Source organism: Equus caballus, chromosome 1 (genome assembly GCF_041296265.1).
Source record: "Equus caballus isolate H_3958 breed thoroughbred chromosome 1, TB-T2T, whole genome shotgun sequence".
Lineage (NCBI taxonomy): Eukaryota > Metazoa > Chordata > Mammalia > Perissodactyla > Equidae > Equus > Equus caballus.
The window spans coordinates 27326897-27340436 of NC_091684.1; the positions used below are offsets into that span (position 1 = coordinate 27326897).

General features: G+C 46.7%; 1 protein-coding gene and 1 long non-coding RNA gene across 5 annotated transcripts in view; one reads left to right on the forward strand and one right to left on the reverse strand.

Annotated features, from left to right (window-relative positions):
* Window positions 1–8344: 8344 nt before the first annotated feature.
* On the reverse strand, window positions 8345–12222 carry LOC138915374 (uncharacterized). The gene is made up of 2 exons (XR_011421229.1): window positions 12089–12222; window positions 8345–11356 (listed from the first exon to the last, which is right to left on the reverse strand). It is a non-coding gene; the product is annotated as an uncharacterized lncRNA (long non-coding RNA).
* Window positions 11911–13540, forward strand: part of SH3PXD2A (SH3 and PX domains 2A) — a 245920-nt gene continuing 244290 nt past the window's right edge. For all 4 annotated transcript variants that reach the window (XM_005602262.4, XM_001497905.5, XM_005602263.4 and 1 more), the window contains exon 1: window positions 11911–12306. In XM_005602262.4, the coding sequence (XP_005602319.1) occupies window positions 12235–12306 (72 nt within the window). In that variant the 5' untranslated portion in view covers window positions 11911–12234. The remainder of the gene's footprint in view (window positions 12307–13540) is intronic.

The following is a 13540-nucleotide window of genomic DNA, read 5'->3' on the forward strand; positions in this document are numbered from 1 at the left end:
GGGCAATGAGATCCAAATTTTACTTTTCAGTTTTCAGGCCAGAGCAAGATGCTGTTATGACCATTTCAAGTGAGAAAAGGAATTACTCTCTATCTGGCTAAAGAAAACCTGTTATTAGCTAAATACTTCTTTTATTTAAATGAATTAAATTTAAATTGAATGCTGCAGCTGGTCCTTTTACAAACCTGAGCAGGCTGAAGCTGCATTGCAGCACTGAGATTTTCTTGTCATAACAACTTAACATAAAGTGTTAGCAATGAAATCAAAGCCAAGTCACGGCTCTATATTAAAAAATAATTCTGATTTGAAATTTTGCAACATATTTGACACATTAAGACTCTAAGATATCAGATTTTTTAAATGGCACCATTGACCATCTTAATGGGTTTACAAAGTATATCTGAAAAATATTTTTTGCTGAACAGTGACAGTAAAAACTAGCAGAGGAACCTTTCATTGACCCCCTTGAAATGGAATCAACTTAAGAATGCGAGCAGTTGTTAGGTATTATTAGTAGTATAACTTTAAAACAGAAAATTCTTATGACTCTTCTTTCAAAGCTTCTGGATTAGTTTCATTGAAGTGTCAGAAAACTATAAGACAAGTTGCTTAAAGACTTACTGTTTGCAAGGACTGTGTTCCTGTGAATCAAGAATTACTCGATGCTGTGAAACAATAACAAAATATAGAAATAGATTCTGACACTAATGTAAAACTGAAACTGACATCCATAACCTCCAACTCTGGATTTCTATCCTTATCAGAGCACATTCATTGTTCCCGCTGATTAATTTTAGATTTCCTTATTTAATAAATTATTTAAAAATCATGAATGTTTCAAGTATACTTTACAGTACAGAGAACAATATGAAAAATAAGTTATCACCACCCAGTTTTAACAAATATCAGCATTTTACCACATTCAATTCCTTTTTAAAAGACGTGTATTACTACAATTACAGAATCTTCTGGTTTCCCTCTCTCACCAGAGGTCACTGCTATCCTAAAGTCGGTGTGTATCCTTCCTGTCCATTTTTTTTTTTTAAAGATTTTATTTTTTTCCTTTTTCTCCCCAAAGCCCCCCGGTACATAGTTGTATATTCTTCGTTGTGGGTCCTTCTGCTTGTGGCATGTGGGACGCTGCCTCAGCGTGGTTTGACGATCAGTGCCATGTCCGCACCCAGGATTCGAACCAACGAAACACTGGGCCGCCTGCAGCAGAGCGCGCAAAATTAACCACTCGGCCACGGGACCAGCCCCCTTCCTGTCCATTTTAATACTTAAACCACAGATGTAGATATCCCTAAACATATGTATGTCATGTATAGTATTTTTTAAAATTTTTAACATTTACATAAATGGTATACTGTTCATATCCTTCTGCAACTTAGTTGTTTGTAGTCACCAGAATCTGATGGAAATTTATCTGGGATAATTTGTGTAGTCTTATTTCATTCATTTTTTTCTTTTTTATTGAGGTATGTCTTAGTCAATTCTGATTACTATAACAAGAATATCATAGACTGCTTGCCTTAAATAATGGACATTTATTTCTCACAGTTCTGGAGGCTGTCAGGTCCCAGATCAGGGTGCCAGCATGGATGGGTTCTGGTGAGGGCCCTCTTCCTCATTTGCTCACACGGTGGGGCAGAGAGAAAAAGAGAGAGAGAGAAAACAACCTCTTTCATGCTTTATAATGGCACTAATCCCATCGTGAGGGCTCCACCCTCATGACCTAATTACCTCCCAACGTCTCCGTCTTCAATACCATCACATTGGGATTAAGGTTTCAACAAACGTGCTTTGGGGAGACATAAACATTCAATCCACGGCAAAGTATAACCTACATACACTGTGCAGACTCTAGTGCAGAGCTGAGCACCTCCACCCAGCTCAAGATGGAGACCATTTCCAGCACCCCCCAATTCTTTGTGCCTCACCCAGTTCATCCTCAGAGGCAGCCACTAATGTGACCTCTAGCAGCATAAATTAATTTTGGCTGTTTTGAACTTTATATAAATGAAATCATACAGTATGCACTTTGAATCTCTTTTATTGTCAACATTGTGTCTGCGAGCTTCATCCAGGCTGTTGCATGTAGCGTTGATTTGTCCTTTATCAGTGGTATATAGTATTCCATTGTATGAATGGAACACCATTTATTGACCTAGGAATGAAATTGCTGGGTCATAGTAAAGGCATACTATACAGAGTTGAGTAGTTGCAACAGAGATCCTATGGCCCAATAAGTCGAAAATATTTACTCTCATTCATTTAACAAACATTTAGTGAAAATTTGTTATGCATCAGACATTGTTCTGAGCATGGGGGTGTGTCATGGTGAGAAAATGGACAGGTATCCCCGTGTTTATAGAACTGGCATTCTTATGTTTTAGTAATATCATGAATTAGTAATCAGACATTATCTGCATGGTTTCTTGCCTATCCGTTGGTGAGATTTTTCTGTTTTGTTTCTAAACATCTGCACAACCTCTTTCGTGCCATTATAAGAAAATGCACGAAAAGGCAACCATTGCCTTTGTTAACCCCTCATGTGTTAAGCAGGGTAGACAAATGGCTAAGCGTTTTGGCCTGGAAGAGTGGGATTTTCCAAGCATCTCCTGGCACAAATGGTCCAGTTCCTACCACAGTAAATAGCATCTTCAAGTGGAGATTCAAAATCCCTGCTCACTGGCACCTCCCATCTCTGCAGAGTGTTCTTGCAGTGTATGCCTGTGCGGGATGCTGTGCACTTGTAGACTGGGCTGGGCTGGCCCTGACCCCTGCCAGCAGACAGCCCTGTGAGTCAGCAGTAGTCACCCCCAGCTGCAAGGTCAATATGCAGTAATGCACAGCCTAGTCATAGTTCCTTGGAAAGAATTATTTGTTTAAAGTAAGTTCAGACCTTTTATTATGCTCTCCAAGAAGTTAACTATTCAGAAAACTTCTTCTTCCCCCAACCCACAAAATTAAAGAAAAAACAAGAACTCCAGAAAAATAGGGAACATCTGACCTCCATGAAAGTAAAAAAAACCAAAAAACAACACTCAAAATATCTTTTAAGAGTTTGAAGCTATATTCCCATGTTTCTTTTACTCATAACAAGCAGGTGACTGACATTATCCAGGTATGAAAAACCATGAAATAAAAGATGAGTCAGAAAATATTGCTTTCAGTCCAGGTAATAAATGCTTACTTTGAATGTAGAGAAAGAAGTACACACTTAAAAAATTTCTGTCTTCCAGTATGGTATATATACATACAATGGAATACTACTCAGCCATAACAAAGGATAAAATCGTCCCATTCACCACAACATGGATGGACCTTGAGGGTATTATGTTAAGCAAAATAAGCCAGATAGAGAAAGACAGCCTCTGACTGACTCCACTCCTATGTAGAAGTTAAATTCATGGACAAAGAGAACAGGTTACTGGTTACCAGGGGAAAGGGGGGGTGGGGGTGGGCACAGAGGGTAAAGTGGTACCCCTACAATATGACTGACAAATAATAATGTATAACTGAAATTTCACAAGGTTGTAAACTATCTTAACCTCAATAAAAAATAAAATAGAAAAAAAATTAATCTCTTCCAGCCCTCATTAAATAAATGCCAAACAAATATTTTAAAACAGAGATTTGGAGGGGCCCTAAGGTCTTGGTTTTCCCTTACCTGAGTCATTGTTTCCTCCACCTAGCCTGGAGTGCCACAAGGGAGGACATTCTTGTTTGTGACTGAATTCCCATTTGTGGAATAAATACATGAGCATAGTGCTTACTCAGCATAATTCCTGGCACAACACAATAGGAGCTTAATAAACAATTGCTGATATTGCTATTGTTTTTGTTACTTTAATTGTTGTTATCATGATCATTATTGTAGCCAAAGGGAACTTTGGATATTGACCACATCAGTCCCGTATATCACGGACTGAAAAAATTTAGAAAACTGACTAGCACCACCATCCCCCCACTTATGCAGGCCAAGAACCTGCAATTGTCCACAGCACCTCCGCTTCCCTCATCCCTGACAAACAGGCCACTCTGCCTTCTAAAGTTCCCTTTGCTCCACCCCAGGACCATCATCCTAGTCCAACCTGTCGTCATCTCTTGTCTTTCATGGCAGAACTTCTGACCGTCTGCCTCACCTACCAGGCCCCTTCACCTGGGGACCATAGTGATCCTTTCTTTCTTTTTTTTTTAAATTACTGTTTATATATATATATTTTTTTAATTGAGGTAACATTGGTTTATAACATTATATAAATTTCAGGTGTACATCATTATATTTCAATTTCTGTGTAGATTATATCATGTTCACCACCCAAAGACTAATTACCGTCCATCAGCACACACATGTGCCCTGTCACCTCTTTCACCCTCCTCCCTCCCCCCTTCCCTGGTAGCCACCAATCTAATCTCTGTGTCTATGAGTTTGTTTGTTGTCGTTGTTGTTTTTATCTTCTATATATGGGTAAGATCATACGGTGTTTGACTTTCTCCCTCTGACTTATTTCACTCAGCATAATACCCTCAAGGTCTAACCATGTTGTCACAAATGGCAAGATTTCATCCTTTTTTATGGCTGAGTAGTATTCAACTGTATGTATATACCATATCTTCTTTATCCATTCATCCCTTGATGGGCATTTAGGTTGCTTCCAAGTCTTGGCTGTTGTGAATAATGCTGCAGTGAATATAGGGGCGCGTGTATCTTTATGCATTCATGTTTTTTTGTTCTTTGGATAAACACCCAGCAGTGGATTGGCTGGATCATATGGTAGTTCTATTCTTAATTTTTCGAGGACTCTCCATACTGTTTTCCATGTATGGTGATCCTTTCAAAATGCAAATTTTAATAAAACACAATTCTTATTATTACAGAAGGACATGTTCAATTTTAATTAATTAAAATTTTTTTAATTTTAGGTAAATTTAATTTTCAAAATTTAAAACTTTACATTCTCCCCCAGAGATCGCCACCATTCATACTTTAGCATATGTTTGCCCCACCTTGACAACATTTGTCACAATTATAGTTTTACATTTATTTGTATGATATTTAAAACAATGGGTATCTTCCCCAAAGGTGATAAACTCCCTAAGGACAAGGACCTTGTCTGGTTTCCCCCAAGTGTAGCCCCAGTTCCTAGAAGAGTGGGTGACACATGTTGCTAATTTAACAAATATTCATTGAGTGAATAAACAAAGTCAGTCTTTGAAAAAGTAAACAATAATTGAGGTGTATTTTGGGGTGTGTGAGCCACTCACACCAGCCCTCTTTCTTAGAATTAATTTCCTGACCCAGTGGGTTAGTTCATGATAATCATGTATGTACTACATGACTCCACCCCCCGATAATTGATTGGGTCAGGGTAGACACATGACCAGAGCTGAGCCAATCAGATTATTTTTCCTGGGAACTGGGATCTGGACTCCAGTGGCGGCCAGTGAGTCCACGATTTGTCTGGACAAATGGGACTGGTAGACGCTTGGGCGGTGGCGGACTCCTGCTGTGTGGGCGAAGAAACAGAGAAAAACAGTCTGCAGATAGAGAAGGGTAAAACAGACACACAGTGCTAAGCAGAGATAAGAGATGGAGAAAAGTATCTTGTTCTCCAAGATTTGCTGCTTCCTGGTTCTCCTCCGAGAAGCCCAGATGTCTGTGGAAAATGAGACACCGCTGTATATTGGAAATAAAGCTCTCTCTCCTTTTTTAGCTGCCTCAGCTGAATTTCTAGTGCCTGTAAACCAAACAGTCTTAACTAAGACATGCGCTATTCATATATTAGGTGGTAAGATTAATCAAAGTGATCACAATAATCTGCCTGGGGCAGCACCTTGTGGATGACAGTCCAAATCCTGGGCAGATTCACCAAGGTGGGAACACCCAGCCTACTGAGGCTTCCTCTGCCTGCTTGAGCCTCTTGGGCAAGAAATGAACCAACTACAGGGATATCTTCTGCTTGAGACAGAAAGGGCAGGATGTGAGCTGGAGCTATACTTGACTTTGAGAGTCTTGACTCTTTCACCTGAAACAGACATATGGATTCAAACAGGATGAAAAACAGTAATTTCTATGACATTTCTGAATAGAGAATTGGAAAAAAAAAAGTGGGGGGGGTATCAAACCAAAATCAGACTCATATTTTTGGTTATTTGTGGTTTCAGGCTATTTAAAGAGACTGCCTTTGAATTCCCCAAGGGAATTTTTTTTTTCTGTTCTTTTTGTCAGCCAGTGGCCAACTAAGGGTTTGCTGGCTTCTGGAAAATCCAGGGGATTTTGAAAAAGAAAATCTGTGGTGGCTTATGGTTAAATGGAACTATGCAGACTAATCTTTTATACCAAGATGATGCTGGTAACCCCCTACCAGGCAGGAATACACTTGCCGCATGATCAGTAGTTGAGACAGATGTATGAAACCATCCACACTCTCATGCCTAAAGGTCTTAAAACACAATGTGCTAGTTTGGGGACCAGATGTCTGGCCAGTGTTAGGGACGCAGGCTGGAGTGATGGAATAATTTTCCTCTGTGACTCTAATTGTGTCCTTGGCCTCTTTGGCCAAGCAAGTTACCAGATTTCCCTCCGGTACTGTAGGGGCACAGTCATTTGCTAAGGCTGGACCTTGAAGTGGTTCGATCAAAAAATTCTGCTCCATTTGGACCCTCCCCAGAGTCAAGGCTAAGACGGGAGGCTGAGACTCTCAATGGCATCATGTAAAGAAGCCTGTTGAGATTTTGCTGATGAACTTCTTGTGTGGGGAGTCAGAGAGAGGCAACTTCCACCACCTGGTGGTTTGGCCAGCAGGAAGGGTGTGTTATTATGGCTGCAATTAGTAAGCAGTGGGGCTGAGCAGACAGGGCAGAGCTGGTGCCTCATTCTCGTCTCATTCCCAGCAACCAAAGAGAGGAGAAGTCTGGCCAGCAGTTTACTTTCCCCTAGAGAAAATGGAAGTTGGCCTCACTGTCTACTCCAAATTGAGGAGGAACCATCCTCAAGACACTCCCCAAACATAACTCAATTAAGGCTGACCTGAAAGAGAGAAAGAAAGAGACGGAGGAGAAGAGAGAGAAGAAAGAAAAAAGCACAAGGGCCCTGGACTGCTTATAGTCTATGAATTGGCAGGTTATTTGTGCCAGGCCCTCCTGCTTGTCCCTACCAGAGGACAGCTAGGGACTGAAAGGGACACTGCAAGGCCAGCTGCTGGAGGTGAAGGTGCTAAAACCACTTTGGCCAGGAGAGGGCCCCAAATTTCCCTCCAATTTGCACATTTCTGGGTAATAGTCCAGTTAGACCTCACTTTACATAATAGTTATCCACCATCCTAGAGTTCAGAAGGGACCAGAAGGATCACCAGAGACCCAGAGATGGGAAGTGACTTCAAGGTCACAAGGCTGGGTTGTGGTTGAGTGGGACTAGAACCCAGGGTGGGTAAGTCCTGCCTCTGTTAACTCTTCTTAGGCATCACTTTCAGCAGCAGCACCTACAAATCTGTTGAGATCCCAGTAATTTTAAAAGACAAGCCATTTACTGAGTGCCTAGCACGTATAAGCCCGGTGCTGTGTTGGGTGTGTGTGTCAGGTGGCCGAGGCGCTGAGTAGGACAAGGGTGGTGCCAGAGTCTAAGTTCATGGTCCTCAAGACCCTCACAGGCTTCTTACTGGTTTATAATGCACAACCTAAGCACAGCAAAGTTAAAAAAACAATAAAAGACGTAAATAAAAGTTCAATACAGTAGTGGCTGAGCTGTCCTAGGTCAATGTATGATTAGTAACCAAATGAACAAGCACCAATTGCCATGAACTTCCTGAGGAGGAAGTGAGAATTATACTGTGCCTTTGTTTAGCATTTGACTGTTTTCAGTGCTTTCTTGTATGTTGCCTTCTTTGGGGTGGTCACGAAGACCACATGGGAAAGAGGGTGCGTTTGGGGAGCTGATTTGCATGTGCACAGAGGATCGTGGAGACACCCAGGTCCCTGCCATGGAGGAGTGTCCTGCCTCCATTGCAGGGTGTGATTCTTGTGTGAATGAGAATTGGAATGAGGGTCTCTAGGGTTCGAGGGAGGGCAAGGTGTTTGTAAATGCGCTAAGTGTGCCCTTTAGATGAACTCCTCCTGCCTATGAAGAGGCTCATACACTTGGTGGAGGAGAAGACGGCTGGTCTGGGACAGCCTAGCTGTGTGGCAACAGGCAATTTTCTTAGTTTCTTTCAGCTTAGTTTGCTGCTCTGTAAAACTAGAGGAATAAATAACATCTCTGGTCCCTTCCAGTAGGGAAATTCTTTGGTTCTAAGCATTCTACAATTATCTGTTTTGGAAAAATCAGATTTTCAGGTATCAGTCAGTTTGCATCTTTATTTTGGGTCCTCTTTCCCTTATTCATCCTAAACTTCTGGGGGTCTTTTTAGGATTATATTTTCTCATTTGAACTCACACAATGTCCTTGGATTGGAGTCATCCCCAGCTCATTGATGGAGGTGGCAAAACAGAGTTTACCTACACCTCTCCAGCACTACTGGCTCCTTCAGCAGATGTTTTCAACACAGACCACTCAGGGTACCCATTATGTGCCAAGCATGCTGGGCTGTTGAATGGATGAGACAGTCCTGTCTCCAGGGAGCCTTCAGGTGGTCTCAGTCATTTCTGGGGAGTGCAGGCACGTGTGAGACCCGCAGGAAGAGTGTATTGAACAGAAAGGAACGCTGAAGCCCTGTTGGGAAGGACACCTACACGACGGTGAAATGTACCCCAGAAAGAAAGGAGAGCCTGTGTCATTTTATATTTACAGCCTCTTGGACACATGGCCTCAGGAGGAAAAAGAGCTTTTCTCCCACAGGTATAAATAACTTCCACCCAACTAATCCTGAGATCTCAGCACCATGGGGTTGGAGTGGGTCTGGCGCTCAGCTGTTTCCTCCAGGTGGAGTAATTCCAGAGCACAGGGGAAGCGGGGAGTACCCAAGTTGTGCTTCGAGACCACGAACTTAAGAGATGTCAGGTTGTCTGGGGTTTCTTTGGCCGGAAGAAGGCCGTCACCTTGTAGGTGAGCACTGAGTCACTAGGACAGCAAGGGAGCATGGAAGCCTTCCTCTCTCTTCCAGATCTCTTTGCTTAGGGTCATGTTTAGTGTGGATCCCGGTCCAGAAGAAGGAAGGTGGGTGGGAAACCAGTAGTACCTCTTAGGGGAGCCAACTGCTCTGACTTACAAGGGGATGCAAGCCAAGCCAGCCCCCCTCCTCTTCTGTTCCTCCAACAGCTGAACACCAGCTCCGCTCACCAGGGGCTTCTCAGGCTTAATCCGCACTTCCAGAACACCTTGCAGTCCACAGAGGAAGAGTGGCCAGGTGCCATTATGAACCCTCTACTGTGAACCCACAGGCTGTCTTGATTCATCATCAGAGGCCCTCCCAGGTTCCCACAGTCCAGCCTTCCCTGGAGGGGACCTCAGTGCTGAGGACCTGTCCCCACTCTCCCTCCCACCCCCACAGGGAACAGGCCTTGCTTAGGGCATGGTGTCTTATTTCCTCCTTTTCCCGTCACTGAGCGCCACTGCCAGGTCACCTTCTCCCAGGACACCTGCTCCAGCATCCACAGTGGTTTTCTATCATCTTCTCTGAGAGAGAAGCCCTGTGCCTTGTGTCAAGGTCCCTCACAACCTGGACCACCAACACTTATCCTTCTCCTATGTCCTTCTCCTGTGCCTCGTCCTCTTCCCTGACCCTTCCCCCAGTGGACACTGTCCTCTTGGTCCTCTGCCTGTCCCCAGCTGGTTCAGGCTGCAGGTTGCTCATGTTCTCCTCGCTCTGCCTTTTCTTCTCCCCCGATCATTCATTCAGTGGATTCGTGTAGCGTGGCTCCTACTGTGTTTAAGGTGCCGTGCTTGGCTGGACGAGGAGTGTGAAAAAGTACAAGATAACTTACAGCCAGTCCTTGGGCACCAGGTGCTTTCAGAGGAAATGGGGTGTGGGATGGACAGATACACACATGTCAAAGCAGCTCAGGGCAAGTGCTGCTGGCTTGGAGGAGTTCCGAGGACGCAGAATATTCCAAGGTGCTCCAAACTCTGCCCATCCTCCAGGGCCCTGCACAGAGACAGCCCCTCCCTGAAGCTCTCCTTGATTATTCCAGGCCTCCATTTTCTGGAGTGCTAATGCACATTTTATTAGATACAGTCTTAATGGTCTCCCCCTTTCTCAGCTGGACTGTCTGGTCTTTTGAGGGAAGGGACAAGCATCTGTCTATTGGATTCAGTTTTCAGTTCCATAAACATTAACTGTCTCACTCTCTTCTGTCTCTTAGTGCCTTGTGAATGAGCACAGAATAGGTGCTCAATAATCCTAAAATTCTGGAATTTTAAAGAAGAGATTTTTTAAAATATTTATTTTTAAATATCAAAATCCATACATGTTCATTAGGAAGAACAAAGAACTCAAAAATGTCTCCATAGAAATAACTACTGCTAAGAGTTTGGAGTGTATATAGAAGGGAAGCTTAAAGGACTTTCTAGCTGAGCACCCACATTCTACAAATGAGGACCTTAAGGTGACCCTAAAGCCTGAGGCATTGAGTGATTTGCTCCAGGTCAGATACTTAGTGGCACATTTTGGCATTCTAGCATCCTTTCCCAAGAAGACTGGAGGAATAGTGGGATACTGTGCACCAAGCAAATGTGTGAATCAAGTCTTAGATGGGTACAGGGGTTCTGACAGTGCAGAGAAGAAAATGTGAACACAATAAAGTCATAAAGCTCTTCGCCCCCATTTTCGATGTTTCACATTAGTCCACAGTCACAAAGCTTTATTGTGACTGTGAAACAATAGGATTAGTTGTGAAAACACTACCTCTTTAAATATTTGAAACTAGAATGGAAAAAATGTTGAAATACAGGGGGTGGGGGGGGGGGTGGGGGATAGGGGTGTAAATTGAATTAAATAGTAATTGTACTCCAAGTCCAGAGACTGACAAGTGGCTTGGAAAGTTGGTTTTCCAGACCAGAGGGAGAGGCGGTGAGAAAGCCAGAGCCTGGGGCCAATGACGAGCTGGCCCCCAACCCAGTGGATTTTCCCACCATTGTGTGCTCCCTTCCCTCCTCGCCACCAGGGGAGGGTCCCAGGGGAGCCCTGGGCTTAAGGCAGTCGCGTTATGCAGTCTTGTAACCTGGCTGGTAAATGATGTCACGGGTTAGTTACACAGGCCCAGATCGATGAATGACTCAGGCAGCGGATCGATCACATTTCCGGGGAGAACTCACCCTCTGTGACCCTCAGGGGGGCAGGTGGTTTATCAAAAGAGGCTCCGACTTGAAGGGTTTAATGCTGGCCCCTTCTCCATTCCCGTCTCCTCCTCAGGGGGCCTGGGCAGCAAGAGCAGGGTAATAAACTACTTTTCATTAAAGAGATCTGGGGGAAAGGAGTGGGAGGGGGACGCAAAGATGGGGACAAAAAGGCACAGATCCGCTCCAAGACCGAAGGCCAGGGTGGGTACACTTCCCCCCGCCCCTCCTCCCTCCGAAGCCACCCTGAGTTTCTGTGCCCGGCGAAGTAGCCCAGTGTCGCGCCAGGCCGCTGGCTGCGCTCTCGGCTCGGTGGGGGCGCGTCGGCCCGCCCTGGCCTCTCGGGCCGGGCTGCAGCCCCCTCCTCGCCGCCCCGAGCCCCTCCCCCGGGCCTGGAGCCCCTCCCCGCGCGCTTCCCCTCTCTCCCCTCCCCTCCCCTCCCTTCCCTTCCCTGCCTGCCCGGCTCTGCCTCCGCCTCCTGCGCCCATAGCCTCCGCCAGCGCCGAGCCCCCCGGAGCCAGAGCGCGGCGAAGGGGCGCCGCTGGCCCCTCCCCAGCGCGCTGACAGCAGGCTCCGGGGCCCCCGCCCCGTCCCCTCGCCGGCGGGACACACCCCCGCCCCTCCTCTGCTCCGCCAGTTCCCGCCGGACCCACCGGGCGGCGGAGAGAGCGGGCGGACGAGCCGGAGAGCGGCAGCGGCGGCAGCGGCGGCGGCGCCGCAGGAGGAAGGGGTGCGCGGCAGGCCCACGGGGAGCCGCCCCAGGCGCACCGAGCTCGCTTGCCCCCCGGGACCGTCCCCACCCCGGGGCCGTACCTGTGGGTGCCGGGAGCCCGGGCAGCAGCGCGCTGGGCCAGGGTGGCGGTGACCCTGGGGACCCGGGAAGCAGGAGAAGGAGCCGGAGCCCTACCGGGATGAGAAGGTGACGCCGCCGGGGGGCGCCACTCGCTTTGTGGGGGAAGATGCTCGCCTACTGCGTGCAAGATGCCACCGTGGTGGACGTGGAGAAGCGGAGGAACCCTTCCAAGCATTATGTGAGTACTGTCCCGACCGACCCCTGCAGGGGGCTGGCCAGGGCCCCCCGGGAGGCCCCCTCCCCCCCCCACGACGGGTGGCCCCTCGCCCCTCCCCGCTCTTAAGTCCTGAAGCTAAGTGCCCGCAGGGCAGCCCTCGGCTGTGGAGTTTCTTCACAGGGCTGTGATCTCCAGGGAAGCCTTTTCTGTCCTTCCTCTCCACTCCTCCCCCTGCTCCCCCCACCCCCACCCCTCGGTCCCGTTTTCTTTTTTTGGCATTGGAGTTGGCAAGTGGCTGCCCTTGTCTGTTACAACGGTGAAGTCATCTGTCCGCCTGAGCTTTGATGGATGGTGGGGGGAGCGTTCGTCAAACCCCCGCTGCGAAGCTCCGTCGGGAAAGAGCATCTTCCTGGCCCTCCCTGGGGGCTCGGGTCGCTCACGCTCACCCAGACCCAGAAGCTTTCACAGGTTTGCCCAGGGGAAGGCAGCTTCGCGCTCTCCTCTCACCTTAGCCCCGGTCTCTGCCTGCGTAGGTCTGGATCTGGGGGCACAGGGAGGCCGCCGCACCCCCTGCCCCACTCCACCCTCAGCCCTGAGCTTTGATTTCCTTCTTAAAGTCATTGTATCCGTCGGTGTGAGAAGAATTGTGGCTTTTCCTTTTATCCCTCCTCTGGACGTGACCCTTAACCGGGTTCATTTCCTCTTAAGTGATGCTCCATCTCCAGACACGAGGAGGCAAATGTTTGCTGTGGTCTCCGAGGAACGGCTCGCTGCCCCTCCCCCTTCCTTCCCCAAACTTAATGAGAAGGGGCTAAGGTTGATTGAGCCGAGCTCCCGGGTCTGTGTGACACGTTTGCCTTTCATCTCTGCCTGTCCTGTCTTCCCATCCTTCGCACCTTCGGAAGTAAACACTGTGTCCTTGATGCCTGAGGACGGCTGTCTGAGTGGCTTTGCTCCTGTACTTGAGGTAGAAGAGACAGCCGGGCATCCAGAGCAGAAGGACTGCATCTTATTTGCAAATTAGGTACTTAAAGGAGCATTTAGAATGCTCAAAGCATTAATTTTAACAATTAAAACAGGCTGTTGGTTGCTGCCCTAGACTGCACATGATATCTGAAATGCCTTTCATTTCCCCATTGCAAGGGGACTGGGGTTCGTGCTAATGTCGGCCTGGGGCTAGGCTTTCTGTCTTTATCACCCTTAGCTCTGAACGCTGGTTTCTTTATAGTGAAATAAATGGGCCTGGGCTCAGGCT